The sequence below is a fragment of the Thermobia domestica genome, chromosome 1 (assembly GCF_964235325.1).
Source record: "Thermobia domestica chromosome 1, izTheDome1.hap1.1, whole genome shotgun sequence".
Classification (NCBI taxonomy): Eukaryota; Metazoa; Arthropoda; class Insecta; order Zygentoma; family Lepismatidae; genus Thermobia; species Thermobia domestica.
In genome coordinates this window covers 75,783,514-75,801,354 of record NC_137454.1, presented here as the reverse complement: position 1 = coordinate 75,801,354, position 17,841 = coordinate 75,783,514, and the positions used below count along the sequence as shown (strand labels likewise).

At 33.5% G+C, this 17,841-nt stretch overlaps 1 protein-coding gene across 7 annotated transcripts in view; it reads left to right on the top strand.

Moving 5' to 3' along the window:
• Positions 1 to 14,173, top strand: part of LOC145686394 (uncharacterized) — a 105,671-nt gene extending 91,498 nt beyond the window's left edge. For all 7 annotated transcript variants that reach the window (XR_014131611.1, XR_014131610.1, XR_014131609.1 and 4 more), the window contains one exon: positions 5,892 to 14,173. Coding sequence is in view for 1 of the 7 variants with exons in the window: in XM_081759699.1 (XP_081615825.1) it covers positions 5,892 to 5,910 (19 nt within the window). In the remaining 6 variants the exon portion in view is untranslated. The remainder of the gene's footprint in view (positions 1 to 5,891) is intronic.
• The last annotated feature ends 3,668 nt before the right edge of the window (positions 14,174 to 17,841 follow it).

Here is a 17,841-nt window from a genome sequence, read left to right as displayed (position 1 = left end):
CTGTCCAGAAACGGCTCCTTCCTCAGACGAGACAGCAAAGAAACACAGGTGTATGCTCGCGTTGCCTTCTGGCCCGGAATCAAATCATGTGAGACTCATCGAAACAACTTGTAATGTTTCCCAAGTTGATGGAGGTGCTTCCGAATGGTTTTCCCACTCATACTGAATTGTAGTCCCAGTTCCTCACATGTTTAGCTATTGTTCGTCTCGATTGCTGCCCGAAGATCTTCATTCTGTACATGTGTTGGTCTTCCGGCACGTGGTTCATCTTCAAGTGTTTTGTCACCGTCATTAAACTTGTTAAACCACCGCTGCACTCATGCGCTTGGGGGTCTGCGTATTCATGACACCCCCAAAGGCCTGGCATATCTTCCGCCCCGCTGCAGTGGCGTTTGACCACAGTTTGAATTCGTACAGCATAGACGCCCTTATGACCTCTGTGGAGGTCCCATGTTCACTTTGTCCTTACGCAAGTTCACGGTGTAACTGAATTGTCACAACCAGGTAGTGTGTTGGATATACCCACACCAACAAGTGACCTTGCGTCTTATTTCTATCCGCATTCAACTTACGGTGTGAGGATCAATTGAACACAGACCTCCACAAAAAGCGACAGAACTTTCTTGGTTATCTTTATAGTAACCTTCCTTTTTTTGATTAATTCCACCTCTTTTATTTCGGTTATTTTTTAAATTCTAATCCTTTTTTAATTAACCTTGTTAAAATGTGGAAATTGGGATGAAAGCTACCACAAATTAATCTAATAACAGGATCATATGAGCAGTGGCGTATATACGATTTTGTTTCGGAGGGCGCTTTGCTAAATTTATTCTGCAAGATAGTCCATTTACTTTAAAATAGTTTAGTGAATTTCGGGGCGGGGCTTTAGCCCGGATGCCCCCCTTAAATACGCCACTGCATATGAGAGAATTTATAAAAGGATTCAGCAATCTAATGTTTAACTATAATCTTTATTTGTATCTTTCACTGTTTAATTTGCATTCATTCAAAGAAACTTCCACTCAATAAAAAATATATAAAGCTGTCAAATTTACAACTTTAATTTCAGGTTATGCACTTCCCATAAAATATGCCACTGAATAAAGAAATGTTTTATTTTTAGCATGAATGTTTACATTATGTATGTTTATAGGATGCACTATTAAAAACTTTATTTGGCAATTCTACGAAATAAATATCATTATCTCATAATAATTAGGCATCACTATATGTTATGTCATGTTAATTCTTTCCGTATCTTTATAAAGTTTGTTTGCTTCTCTATTTTCTATTTTCTTTTAACAATCTTGAAATTTTGTCACTTATTAAACTGTTTTACTCCCTTTTAAAATTCAAATTATTATGTTAATGATGCTATGTTTTGTATTGAGTGCACCCACAGCCTCGTGTACATATTTTATGTTTTGCAAAGTTCTCGCAATTTAAAGTATATTGACATTTCAGATTTTTTTTTTTTTTTTTTTTTTTTTTTTGTAATTAAATCTTGCACAGTAAGCGATTTTCTAGAAAAAATACCTATCTTTATAACAGTTTGAATTTCTTTATGTCTCTTTTATGTATTTCTCTTACTATAAAATTCTTTAAGATTATTATATGATGTCAATTCACTGAGAGAATACTTTTTCAAACTTACTGTTTTTGTGTTGACGAATATAGATATACATCAAACTCCAAATATGTATATTGAAAGAGCTAAGAAGAATGATATTTTCTTTCTGTGTATTATGAAAAGCATTTCCAAGAAAGAGAGATACTTTTATTGCTGATTGTGCATTACGAAGTTGCAACAAACTCTTAAAAGAAGAGTATTTTTCGTGGTGTATTTCCTTCAGAAGCTCTGAATTGATGAGAACAGAATAAAATAAATATAAAAATTTAGAAGGTAGTAATCAAGTTTTAATGGAGAAAGACAAGCTATAATATTAACAAGATTTTAAAAAATAATGAAAATTGATGTAGTTACAGAAGAGAAAGAGAATACGAAGGTTGATTCATTTATATTGAGCCGAAGCCCATGTGCAACTGTTCCGCACATGCGTAACTCATCGCCGTGAGATTGCCACGAGGCAAGCAACAATATCTCGTTAGTCACGTAGTAGAGCAGTATGGTCTATAGTAGGCTGATGCCACCGAAACTGAATAGATAATGGACCGGGTTCATTGCGGTCCTTTGGGACGCCAAGTTCACGGTGTCGCGCATCGTAGAGATGTGTCAATGCGTAATTTTCCTGCCAGTTGTGCCACTGTGAATCGAATTATACGAAAATATGCGGTACAGAATCCTGAGCCTACCACATTGACGCAAGGAACTAGAAACCGACCTCCCGTGGAGGACCTTGCCATTACTGCGTGTGGTTCGGCGTATAGCGACCTTTAAAAATTCCTCCCTCCCCCCTACTGCGTGCGATGTCCAGCAAGTGCCTCAAATAGCAGGCGACAATCAATCGCACCATTCACAGGGATTTATGTTTCATGGTTGTTCGCAAGAGCAATGTGTACGTCCTGAATCTATGTCATGTGGCTGAGCGAAAAAGGAATTGCAGGAGGCTGTATGAACCTCATCTCGCAGGTGATCGGTGAAAGTTTGTTATTACCCTTGATGAGGTGTGTATTTATCTCCAGACCGTGGTAAAGTTCGTGCCATTACATACAGACTTGTTGACGCTAAGGGCAAGAGCACGTTCTTCCGTCAGTGCGCAGAGAATTTCCGAAAAGAGTTCATTGATTGTGGCCAGTTTCTCGTGCAGGGACAAACTGCATCTCCGAAAGGTGGAGCAGAACGTCAAAATTAATGCTGCTTACTACTAGACTCATGTCCTGAAAAAAAATGAAATGAAATGAAATGAAATTTTGAGTTTTACGTCCCACGGTTATGCCGGTTAGGCTAAAGGAGACGGTGATAATGAGTAATGAATGAAATGGTGGAATGAAGAAAGTGGGAGGAAACGGGAGAAACCCGAGAAAACCCACGCACACGGTGTTTGTCCACCACAAAGTTCACTTGGCGGGAGCAGGGTTTGAACCCGAGACCCCTAGCACCAGAGGTGAACGCTCTAGCACTGAGCCACCGCGGCTAGACTCATGTCCTGATTGAAATGTACTAGCATGGAATCCCAGATTGTATGGACAAGACGTGAACCAGGTTGAACTACACCAAGATAAGGGGTCCAGCCATACAGTGAAAACATTACTAGAATTCTATCGCCATATGGAACTGGAATTTCGGCATTTCCCTTTTCTAATATCCCTGTCAAGAGTCAGACGCCAGCCCAATGGACTATTGTCCTTTCGGACTCCTTATGCGGCGCCTGTCCCATTGTCGGTTTTACCGTCTCCGGCCTATGGAAAGCCTGTAAGGAGCAGTGGGATGCAATATCCGTGGTCCAGCTGCAACTGAATCTCCTATGATGGAAAGTCCGATGACGGGCAATAGTTAGTAAAGGTGATGTGCAGATCGAACACAACCGGTGATGGAAACATAGCATTTCCTAGGTAAGTTGCGCATTCAAATTCGGCTCAATATAAATGAATCAACCTCTGTATATCAATATAAAAGGTTATATGCAACGATAAGCGACCAGTAGTTAGTGTGTATATATATATATATACAGGGTGGGCCATTTTAATTAATCCACGGAAATATCTGAAAAATGATAAAACATAGAAGAAATGTTTCAAGTACACGTTATATATTGCTAAGGGGGAAACCCAATTCCGCCAAAAGTACCCCTCCCCGCCCCCCCTAAATAGGGGTAACGGGGGGTAACTTTGAAATATCAAATGGGAACATGGGTCGAGTAATACATCGTTCGAAAGGTCTTGGAAAACTAAGTATCGCTGTACCAAAAGATGTTCCATATTGTGCACCGGTTTCAAAATGGCCGCCACAAAATGGTTCGGAAACTCCAGTACTCGTAGTGTGAAAACCATGGAAGGTAAATGAATGGAACAAAATTGAAATACGTAAATATCATAGGGCATATCGAACGGTGTGGTCCCTGTGATCCCAGTGGCCTCCCTAAAGGGGTCTTGGGGGCTAACTTCAAAATTTCAAATAGTAACATGAGTCGAGTGGTACCTCGTTCGATAAATCTTGCAAAATCAAACATCTTGCAGGAGAAAACGATTGAGGTGAAATGGCAGTGTTCTCAAAAGGCCGCTAATAGTTACTCAAAATGTAACTGTGGTCATCCGCATTAACTCAGTGCACCAATTCTCTATCCATGAAGTCTGCCTTCCAAACAGCATTGGGTAGGTCAAGCGTACGCCCGAACCGTTGTCCGGTCGGACATTGAAATTTTGAAGTTAGCCCCCAAGACCCCTTCAGGGAGGCCACTGGGATCACAGGGATCATCCTATGATATTTACGTATTTCAATTTTGTTCCATTCATTTACCTTCCATGGTTTTCATACTACGGGTACTGGAGTTTCCGAACCATATCATGGCGGCCATTTTGAAACTGGTGCACAATATGAAACATCTTTTGGTACAGCGTTACTTAGTTTTCCAAGACCTTTCGAACGAGGTATTACTCGACCCATGTTCCCATTTGAGATTTCAAAGTTACCCCCCGTTACCCCCATTTACGGGGGGCGAGGAGAGATACTTTTGGCGGAATTAGTTTTCCCCCTTAGCAATATATAACGTGTACTTCAAACATTTCTTCTATGTTTTATCATTTTTCAGATATTTCCGTGGATTAATTAAAATGGCCCACCCTGTATATATATATATATATATATATATATATATATATATATATATATATATATATATATATATATATATATATATATATATATCAAATCTTTGATTATATGGCGCCATATACCGAGCTGAAGTACAGGAATATTTAGATAATATTTTCTGATTATATAGGTCTCCATAATATTTTGTTACACGTTATTGTTATTTCGGTATGGAAAGATTTTATGGAAACATCAACATTAAGTATAAAAATTCAAAATTTTGAATCCAAAAATGAACACATTAACATAATAGTTTAATCTTTATTGTTATTATTTTCCAACCAAACATTAAAAGAAGTTGATTATATTACATTGCATTGTTTTCACTGTACTGTGACTTGTTTGAACAAATGATAACTCCCTCACACTTTGTTTTCTTTAATAATAATTAGAAAGAATATAAAATTCTATTTTTTATGGTGTAGCAGAGAAAGAGAACTGTCTTAAACTACTTACATTAATACTGTATTAATGTGGGACTTGGATCTAATTAACAAGAATTGGAAACTATTAAGCTGTTTTTTTTTTTTTTTTTTTTTTTTTTTTTTTTTTTTTTAAGAAAGTTTCTAGAAAGTAATTGCATTACAGCGGGTTACAAGTCGTGTCTTTCAGAAATTTTTTCAAAGGTGTAAAGTCGCAATAAATCAATTTAACATAAGTAATCAGTAAAAATCACATGTGAGATTGTACATATGAAGAAAATATAATACAAATGCTTTCTTAACACTTCAAATTCTACCGAAATTAAATTATAATGATTATATTGCCTGGTGTGTTAATTTTCCAGTTTATGGCACACAGAAGTGTGTATGTAAAGATCACGGTCGACGATGTATGTTAAACGCATATGGATTTAAGATACACATAAACTAAACTAAACGCCTGGTACTGCTTTGTACGAAATACTATGGTCTGCTGTGTTAGTTGTGTGATACTATGCTTTTCTAGAAACCTCAAGGGACAAAGGTCAGGTGAAATAACATCCTTGTAAAATTCTAGTAATTTCCTAAATCTAATACTTAAATTGCAGACACATATTTATTAAATTAACATTCATTCAATATGATAATCACAATGTATAAAAGATAGTAGTAATGTTTTTTTTGTTTTTTCATTTCAGCCCTTCTCGATTGTTGTAGTTGGCCATAAGTGAATGGTGAATGATATATGCATAGGAGCATTACTGTGGATAAATCTAGTCCATCTTTTTAAAATAATATGAAAAACAGGAGCGAATATTCCGAAGTTTAACACAAAAGTTGGAATTGTCTGTAAAAAAGGCATTTTGTTACATTTTGAATATAGAATTTGTACATAAGACAATGAGAAGAAAGATGTGTAATATTGTATGCATTTAAGAGAGTATTGTAGTTTCTACTATATATTTCTCAATATGTACTTATTTTGAATGATTTTTTTTTCAATTGACTTGCATATTCATTTTTCTATTGTTTTTACTTGTAAATCTATTATACATATTTGGAATGAATAATGCACTTCCTTTTATAGCTTACGTAACACTGGCACACTATGTACTTTTGATTTTAAAAAATCTTAACAAGTGTTCAGACAGATACCCATTTTGTATCCTGAAAACCGTAACTCTTTGTATGAAAGAGATTTAAACATATTAAGCATTAAATGTAACATGTACATTAGAATAATGATCTTGTAAATGGTAATAGAAAGTCTCAGAGATTTATCTGATCAAAAACTGAGAGAAAGGATAACATTTGATTAAATATTTTGAGCTCATTAATCTTTCCATGTATTATTTAAGCTTTTGATATTGGATTTGCTTATTTTATGATCTTTACCACTGTTTTGTAGACCAGATCTTAAGCTATTTCGATGTTCATTTTTTCTTTTCTTACACAAATTCATCCAAACCGCACCAAGCTGGTGCCAATATAGATACACCAATGGTTTCAAGTTGTTCCGACTACCTACTTGTCTCGTTTTAATGTCAATCAGAATTTGTGTCAATATACAGTATAAATAACGATATAGCTTTTGTCTTAGCAGTTGGTTATCCAAGAGAATAATAAGTCATTTGAATATTTAAAAAAAAAAATTATACCGACTTTTCAGATTAAGAAATATGAAAATCGCACAATAAAACTGCTCAAATAATAAGCATTTCAAATTACAACTATGTATTATTCTGGATATTGAAACAAAGTCATTAAATTATTATGAGATTCTTCATGACAACTTTTTAGATACAGAATAGTTATTAAATGATATTAGTTTGTTTCAACGTCTGTATATTAGAATATATGATAGCATGTGATTGTAATACTCTAGTACCTATTATGCTGTATCCAAACGAGAAACAAAGAACAAAAAACAATTGTTAAATATACTAAAAGTCAATAAATCATTTCAGGAACTGAAGACAAGGCGAAATACATTCCTTATTGTTGGCTATTTTTTTTTTTTTTTTTTTGAACTCATTAAAATTACGCAACGACAGATACAGTATTTTTTTTGGTTAATTCAGAAATGAAATGATTAAGATTTTTAAAATTTTGGATAAATATAAGAAAACATATATAAATAGTTACAAAGAAATTATGTTTTAAGGTCAGAATATACAAAAGACACTAGTGTAACTAAAGAACATATTTTTCTGTTACCAATACTGTCAAAATTACCATAGTTGTTTACTTCTTCAGATCTAATGTTTCAAAGGCTAAGGTATGAAATAAATTTTCTGTCATCTTAAGCAATAATCAATTTTTTTCACTATTATGCCTCATTAAATGTTACAATGATTATAATAAAATTCTTACTGTATATTGTGTTTGGCGTAAGTAAATATAAGTAATTTCCTATGCTTTAATTATGTGCTAAAGTTTAAAATAATTTTATATATCATTCTATTTACAGACTTATGAAATTCTTGAATATCACTTTTGCATTTTCGAGCTTTCGACTCTCCCGTAAAGTTAATAATAATAATAATAATAATAATAATAATAATAATAATAATAATAATAATAATAATAATAATAAACAGAAAGATTAAAGAAACGGACTAATCAGGGCAGAGCAGTGCTGGAGACACTTATAGGTAGAGATTTCTATTTGTAATCTGACTTACAGATAGGGATCAATCATTTATGGAAACTTGGCAGTATAAATGGATATTTAGTTTCATCATTAATACATTAGAATACTCAGGTTAGAAGGAATCCACGTTTCGATGGGTCTGAAGCCGATATCAATGATCCAAAATGGGTGGGACTACTTACTTTTTCCAGATTAACAACAGCACTGATGAAGGTTTTTACACAGTACGGTTTCTGTACCGCATTGAAACCCCCGAAAACTTTAGAGAAGAACATCTTCCAATTACATAGATCCCAATGAAAAGTCAGGTATCTATGAAATCAAATGCACTTGTCATAAGAGTTATACAGGCAAGAAAGACTACAACAAACCTTAAGGCCCGTGTGAAGGAATATATTGGGAATGCTAAATCTGTAAATTCGGTGTCAGGACTGTCGAAACATTTACAAGAAACTCAACATAGGATAGAAGATTCAAAAATTTTATTTAAGGGCTACGAATGAAGTTGAAAGACTGGTTTTTGAAAATCTGTTTATTCATGGATGGTTAAGGGATGCATTGGAAGAATGGTTTCATGTACAGCATTGGCATAACAATAAAAATACCAACATAAGTTAGCAACCTTTCATCAATGAACACAAGGATGCGCAAATTAACCCCGCCATATTGTAACCCATCTCTTTATCATCTGACGTGTGATATTAGGTTTTGACAAAGTGTCTTCAGCACTGCTCTATCCTGAAATTTGTTCCTTTTATCTTCCTGATGTTTTTTTTCTTCTTCCCGTTTTTATTCTCTGTGACCAAAGCTTCAATAGAGAGTTACAGGTGGTATTCACGAATTGCATAAATTTGTAAATGGAATGATAATTAGAATTCCTGAGCGTGTCATTAGAATGTCTATTTTATATATTTTATAGCATACTTTAAACATATAATGCATACTAAAATATATAAGAGTACGTAAAATCAAATATTTACCTGATTACATCTTCTATTTGTTTATCCAAATTTTCAGCAACTCGTGCCTGTTACCTTTTGTGAGGGATGAAAATTTGACGAAAATTGAGATTCACTTAGGTTTTCGCTCTTACCCTGACGTGTTTCCCAAAATTATCTATTTCAATATCTTGTTGTTGATTTTTTTTTTTTTACCACAAGTTATCTTCAATTTTGTTTCGTCTTCTATTTAACGTAAATAATGAAAAAAAAAAAGCTGAAATTAAGGTTTCCTTGAACACAAAACTCCCCTTATTTTTCTATTTGTTGCAATGTTGCCACGTCCCGAGTCCAACGATTTTCCTGTCGATGGTTAAAGAAACCCGTGTGTATGTTATTGCGTATTTTTATCCTGGATAATGTTAATTTTGCATTTGTTACATTGAATTATGTGATTCCAAATTTTATCTAGTATGCTAACATCCTGGTTTAATTCTGGGTTCCTGGTTATAACAAAATATAACACATAAGTAATTCTTTAAATTTCTTAAGTATTTTATCTCGTTTATAAAATGATTATTTTCTCATTGGGTGTCTTGATACGCCTGACCCTGCTAGATCTTATTCTTTTGAGTCCCTAAGCGTTCTTTTATTTTTTTTTTGCTATATTTTCTTTTGTCATGCAAATGTAAATATGTTTACATTTGCATGTCACCGAATATGTGCCTAAAAAGGCTTGGTTGTCTAAATAGTAACTTTAATAATTAGTTAAATACTTTTCCAGATTAGTAGGTGATTTTAGTGCTACTTCAATTCCAAACTTTTCCAGAATCTTTTGCATCCAATATGAAAGTTTTGGTCAAGTTGATTCCTTTGCCTTCAAGTTGATTTCTTCTTTTCTTCTTCCCTGTTACTCTTATAGATTTTTAATGCCTGTAGGCTTATAAAAACTTCTAATGGAAATGAAACAGTTAATTAGCAAGGTAAAAATACTTCACAAGATGTCTTCACAAATTTAAATAATTACGTATGAGTCACATTTTGTTAGAATAAGAACGTTGGCCTGCAAGATAAACTTTGGGATCACATAATTCAATGTGATAAGCCATGGAACCAATGTTACCGAGGATAAAAGTGTTATGCAATAACATAGGGGTTTCTTTAACAATAAATGGGAAATAGGTTAGACTCGGGACGTAGCAACACTGAAGCAAATAGGAAAATAGTGGGAGTTATTTTTTGTGCTCAAGACCATCTTAGTTTTAGCTTGTTTTCATTATTTGGGTTAAATATGAAAGGAAACAAAATTGAAGATAACTTGTGATGGAAGCAAAATACCAACAACAGACTATTGAAATATAAATATTTTGAGAACACAACACCAAGCTAAAAGCAAGAATGTAACAGTAGAATCTAGTTTTTTTTTATCGAATCTTCATCCTTCGCAAAAGCTATCAGTGGAGTGTCACCGAAAATTCGGATAAACATTATATATAAACAAAGATTAATACGTTAACATTTTATACTAAAATAATTACATTCAATGTCACAATGAGTAATTAAATCTTCACCCTATATTTTATTTGTTATAAATTACTGTAAGCTACTTACGTACTTTATGGCTTAACTATCGTGCTATAGGTTAAAAGTACTTTAACAAAATTAATGGTATAATATTTTTCAGACGTTAAGACTGAAAAATTCCCAAGGGTTGACAGGTTGATGAAAAAAGTCCGAATAGAATATACACGATACATCAATAAACTTGAAAATCAAAGCAGTACAATTAATCACTTAAGTCTTACACCTTTGTCATTTTTTAAATAAAGAAATCAATAAATAATAATAAAAAAATTAACAATAGCTTAAATGTAAAATATTTTGAATCCACAGTACTACGTTCCAAGAGAGACTTAACAGTATGTAAATTAACTATAATGTTACAACAAATTTTCCAAGAGGCGCGTTACTACCTTACCAAAAATATTAACTTGTTTCACACTTTTCACTGACTAGGTAACTTCAAATTTTACATTTTAAAAGACCTGAATTGTCTTTCATTAATTACGTTCAGTAGAAATTCCGAAAAATGCGTACACCAGTCAAGAATATACTGTTCATCCTGGTGTTTAGGAGAAAGTAAAACACGTACCACAGAAATACAGGAATGTTGCATAAATGAAAATTGTATAAGTCTGTTAAAATAATTATTAGTGCTCTTATCTATCTAAGCACACCTGTCACAGAGAAATGAGAAGACAATTGTATGTCTATAAACTATCTTTGAACTTAATGTATTATCTTATCGTTAAAAATAACACTTCTAACTAATTTATTAGGACTTTATTGTTATGAGTGAGTATAACGTTTAATACACCATAAAAATTAATAATTTGTGTGAATATAGAAATAGTGTATTTGTGATGATAATATTGATTCTTCCATAATAAATGATCTTAAAACAATAGTTATTTTATTAAACAACACATAATGCAATCTGAATACAAATTGTGTGTGTAGGTAGCACTGTCACACACACAATTTGTATTATCACATTATAGATAAACTAATTTCAAAGTTTATTTATAACAATAAGATGTCACATTAATTTGCAAGATTGTTTATAGGTATATAATTTTCCCTTTTATTTCTCTATGAATTGTGTGCTTTTAAATATTTCACTACGCATTATGCTAATATTATCTTTACAACTTTCTTGTCCTAGGCTCTGTTATTATAACTACAGGATACCATTAAATACTATTTAATTTTGGAACACTTTCAGTTAGTTGAAGATTATATTCATGAAATCTTAAAGCTCAGATATTGTTAACGGCATATAGAACCTAATCTAATAATAACCTGTACATAAAAGATACGACAAATTAATTCTCATACCAATAGCTTGTCACGTTTAGTATTTCTTTAATATTTATCTGTGCAATAGGAAAATATTATAGTATTGTGTTAACACAAGTGGGATATATTACACAGCAAAAAATAAAGTGTTGAAACAACACAAAATGACTACCACTTTAGGGTGTTACTTGTGTGTTAATTCAATACCAAGGACATTGCCTTCCAAGCATATCAGAAATAAGTAGTTGCTAACTAAGAATTTTCATTGGCTTTTATTGTTTGGTGTATGTAAATATTTACGCAGTATTTGGCATTTATACCAAACAACGACTAACGTTCTGTTTTCTACAATAATAGTTTTGTAAACTTATGAATCGTCTGACAACAGTTACATGAGTAACAGTTCTGCCATCTTCTGTTCTTACGTGCTAAGACATAAAAATAACAGATAAGGAAAACAGATGGCAGCACGGCTATTCATGTGATAGTTGTCAAACAATTCACAGGTTTACAAGACCATTATTGTGACCGATTACAGAACACACAGAATGTTACTCGTTACTTGGTATAAAATGCCAAATATACTGCGTAAAGCTTTGCTCATACCAAACAATAAAAAACAATGCAAATACTCACAGACAGTAACGAGGTATTTCTCATATGCTCGGAAGGTGATACCCTGGGTACTGAATTAACACACAAATAACACGCTAAAGTTGTTTTAACACCTTATTTTTTGCTGTGTACCTTCAAAACACATGATAAATTACTGTGCAAATGTATTCAAACAAATATCTTGCTTTCTAATTTGAGACAGGTGAAACAAAACATGCAACGAAAAAAAAAAAAAATGTTGACTATAATTCAACACAGGTAATGAAAAGTAAAGTTAGTTCATTTAGAAATTAGCACGTAAGCATCGTACATGAATTTATAAAATACCGTTGCGATTAGGACAAAATATATTTACATACGTTATACATATATATATATATATTACGTAGTATCTGGTCCTTGCTTACTTCTTACTGGTATTCTTTTACCTTGTAATAATAAAAATCTTGTAACAGCAACAATAACAAGAAAATGAACATTTCATATTACGGAGTAGACGTTAGTAGTTTCGTTGTTAAGCAAAACATTATTTTGTTAGGTATTAATGTAAAATAATACCTGAAGTACGGTTAATGATTGAAATTCAATCTTCCACATAAAAAAAGGGAGAATCAGTCTCTCTATCTCTTTGTCAAACAGTCGGTGTGTTTGTCTTTGTATATGCTAGAGGTAAGCACGTGATATAAAAGCATTTGCCAGCATTCTGTAAATAAAAAAATAAACAAACAAATAATATTGAAGAAGTATTATTCAAACATTTTTTTAAAAACACTATGGTTTATTGTAAGCAAAATGTATTCCGGCATGTAAAAAATACGTATTACGAAGAGAACATCAAGACAAATGAAAGGATGAGAAAAAATTGAGAGAGATGCCCAAGTTAATGGGCTAATTGAAACTTTCATAGGACCAACGTGGAATATATTCTATAAATTGAAGTTCTATGATAATACATGTTCAAGAATTCAAGTGGGAATGCTGGTTTCATAGCAGACGGAAATGAAGTGAATTTTTCTGAAGAACTTCAGTCTCCTTCCACTATATCACACATTTTTAACCACCATTCAACGCAGACTCGTAAAACAAGAAAATAAAAATGTTTACGTGCTAACCTCTAGCTTTTAAAATCAAATTTTTACTAGAACATTTTTGACAATGAATCGAAATATACTTTGTGAACCTTTTGTCAACAGCTTCTTTTTACCATTGTTTCTCTCGGTAGAAGACAAGAACGTATATTTTTATTCAGAAATACAGTTTTTGCAATAGAATAAAATAAAATTTGTTAGTCGGTACAACGCGAGAAAAGTGCAATATGTAAATATTTTTTTCTATGTGATAAAACTATATGTTCGAGTTATGTTAGGAATGTATTGTAAATTCAGTGTTATTATGTGTTATGTAAAATTACATAGTGTACACGAGCGAATTCTACATTGCTCAGAAATACATAATTCAGTGTTTTGTATAAATGATGGGAGATGAATTTTTTAAAAAACAATAAATGGAGTATTGAATTTAGAAAGTGAGATTCCCTAGCCGAATGTGCAGATATATCATGTCCAACAATCTTTGTACAGCTACAGTATGTCAATACGATAATCTGTTCATTTTTTTTAAAAATCAGACCTGAATATTATATATATATTAGACAGAAAAACTCTTCTGATAATAGGTCAACTTACTGAAAATATATTAAATAGTCTAGAGGTGATCATAAGCATACTATAGTATTTACAAAACTCAATACAGATTCCAATGAAGTCATTTTATTTTACTTTCGAAATACTCATTTTAAAGAAAAGATCGCCTTAAAATTGAATTAGTAAAATGTAACTATTGCGAAATGTTAAAAAAATATGCCAACATGCGTCAGATAATATAAATAAATAAAAAAAAAGATACGAATCATAAACATTTTTGGTGACCTTTTATTTCTCTTGTTCCTATGCTTCCAGTTTTATATGTACGAATACCTAAGTAGATTCCAATTTTCTCTATATTTCTCGACAATATCTTCTTACAATACCTAGATTTCCAAATCGTCACCCAGGTCTTATTCCAATTTTAAAGCCACTTTGACTTACTAACTTTTTGTACTGGTATCTTTATATCTTGCATTTTTACTTTTCTCTCCTAATAGAAAACGATGAAATATTCCATCTTATCTGTCACCATGAACTTGGAAGAAATCGACTGTATTGTAATAGCATATTAATTATATAGTTCTTTGATTTTAAATTAGCTTCTTGTCTTAAAACTTCCATAGGTTTATGTAATGCCTTATACTTTAATATATTTATAGGTTATCCATAAATTACACAGACCTATGACCAAAAAATCTGCATGGGAGTTTTCCTCTGATTCTTATAGATTTTTGCATGTTGAATAAGAGAAAAATATTCCAAACAATTTATTACGCCAGGTTTTCTTGCAAATCTAGGGTATACAGCTTCGCCATCTGCCATTGAACGCACCATCTTATGAGATATTATTAAGTTCTTGTAATTAAAAATGAACAATGAATTCTACAGTGTTGATGAGAGTACAAAATAAGTAAAATAAGTAAAAATGTAGGACAATGAGGGGGAGGGGATGAGGAAATATGTTTACAGTGCGAGAAGGGGAATTTCGACTATTGTTGGATGCTTAAGCGGGAAACTGAAAATACCGGAAACCAGAAATGAACCAGGAGAAATATAAAAGATAAGAAGAAGAAAAAGTTTCACAGGTCAATATAGGATTACTGAACATTTATCAATCACAAATGCCTACTAATTGGCAAGTGTGTTTCTGTTTTACGTGTTAATGAGAGAGTGCTTTTTTTTTTGACAAATCAAAGTATTATACTCTCTTATTTCGCAAGCAAACTGTATTTGATGGAGGAAGGGGAAGGGGGGGGGGTGATGGTCATATTTAGACTCAGCACACCCCAAAACATAACAATCCGTGAAAGAAACTCATGCAGTATGAAAAAAAAAAAAAAAAAATCTGATCTGCGTTATTGCTATATTATCTTGATCACAGGTTAGCGTAATGGATATTTTATCCAGTAATAAAATTCGGAAATCTGTAACAATTTTAAGGGTAACTTTATAAAAATACTTAGTTAACTGCAGAACGAGAACAACACACACAATTTTAGTGCTACGTAAAATATCTCTAGACTGTATACTCACACTGTACTTTAGTAATGTTTATGTGTAGTTGAATCGATTACACTGGTAATTTATTCGGACAGTACTTTGATATCTGGAACAATTGTAGCATAATGACACAATTTACCTATTTCCCAAGTAAAAAGATTGATTAGGGGAATATTGATGAAAAGAATAAGTCCAAACCTCTGCCTGCAAAATGATACTCGAAGTCTTATTGAACCATAACAGTGTGGTGTTTTGCATAGTACTTCAGAATCAGGAACTTCCGTCGTTATACTTACAAAATTACAAGACATCAAAACTATACAGGGTTTGTTCCAGAAATAATGAGTCAGAATTTTTTTTCAGTGTTTATTGATAAGATTGATACAATAACTTAAAAATCTTCGAAGTATGACTCTCCTGCGCCTATACATTTATGCCATGCGAGATTCCCATGCGTTGTATGCCTAATGAAAGTCCTTAACGGAGATGCCCTTCAAAAGCCTCGTCAAGGTCATTTTGATGCTGTCAATGGCGTCCAAATGACGTCCTTTCAGGGATTTTTTAACCTTCGGAAATCGAAAGAAGTCGAGATTGAAGGAGGATTGCTAAAGCATTGTAACCCCCATCCGGACCAGGTAGTCGCGCACGACAAAGGTAGTTTGGATGAGATCATGTCGTCATGGTCAAGCTTCCACGAATCTTTGATCTTGCTCCTGACGCGGTTAATCTATTGTTTTAGTGTTTTGAGGACTTCCACGTAAAATTTTGTCGCTGACGGTTTGCCCAGGTGGTACAAACTCAGAATGGGCCATCCCTTTATCATTAAAGAGACAATGAGCAATGGCTTTGATTTTCAATTTGCTCATTCTTGCTTTTTTTGGGCGAGGGTACTGCGCCGTGTGCCTTTCAGCCCTCTGCATTTTCGTTTTAGGATCATATTCAAAGATACAAGTTTTATCATGGTTATTATGTTGTCCAAAAAACTACGGTCTTCTTCACAACACTACACAGGTTCTTCACAAACAACCACTCGATTGCTTTTCTGATCGTCGGTGAGAACTTTTGGAACGAGTTTCGAGCGTACTTTCCGCATCTGCAACTCTGCGGTCACAATCCAGTGAATATCATTTTTCGAAATGTTTAGTGTATCACCTAACAACTTCGTTCTTCGATCAGAATTGAGTAACTTGTACACTCGGGTCATAGTGTTGTCACCATGCGAAGCTGCAGGGCGTCCAGAGGAGCTTGATCGATGACGTTCTTTGAACATTTTGTGCCACCTGTTCGACTGGAATTTGATCACAGAAGGCTTCTTGAATCATTCGATAAGTGTCGCCTGGAGTCTTGCCCGATTCGACGCAAAATTTGATAGTGTATCGCTACTCCAGGGATTTCTCTATCGCGAATTCGACGACACTTCGAAATAGAGTTTCACTCTGTTGAGCGCCCTGACACTCCGGGAGCTCAGAGCCAACTGCCGCACAGTACGCAGTTCCAAAGACCCTACCTCACACCGTATCTGGCGGAATGGTCTGCGACGGATAGTCGCATTAGAAAATAAAGTGACGCATTACTTCTGGGACAAACCTTGTTGGTGAGAATATTAAGTAAGAGTGTTCGGATACGCATCTGTATACGATTCCGACTGTGACTACGAAATTCTTCCTGCGTACTCTTTCAACCTGAAACCATCTATTTTTAAATGTCATTCTATTTTTCTTGCCTGAAATTATTTTTAAAATTGAGACTCTTTGCGGAATGACGGATTTATTAATGAATCCAGTTTCAACCTCTTTTACTATTTTCTTCACAACTCACAAAACGATGAGATATGTTGACAAGTTTGGGTGCCAATTACCTAGAGAAGAAGTAATAATTGATGAATATATTTGTTTCAACAACTGTGGATTTTATATCCTTAGCTCTGAACGTCTTAATAATGTATTTCTCCCTGGGTTCACAGTGGCTGAGTAGCAGAACCTCTCATTCGATTCTGGTCATGCGAGCTTGTAGTGAATAAAATCGTGTCCGGAGGTTTTCCATTTTCCTCATATCATCTTTAACCCATCAATTGTTTTAAAATCATCACCAGTTCCCATTAACCTATAAGGTATAGCCAAGGAACGTTAAACTAACAATATAATTTTATCTTTACATGTCTCTGCTTCTTGATGTGATTTAGGGTAAAACGTACGTTTCGCTTAACATACTATCAATAAAGATGCTGAACTATCACAATACTGGTTTAACTACCATCTTCCATTACATGAAGAATATATGTTAGAATTCAATTCTTGTTAAGGTTTGCATGCTTTTCGACTTCCAAACTATGCTATGCATAAGTTAGGAAAGTCTTATACAATGGTTACGTTCGAAGGTATCAGAGCATAAACGTTTAAGAGATAGCGACAAGCGTTTTCAGAATCGATTCAGTGTC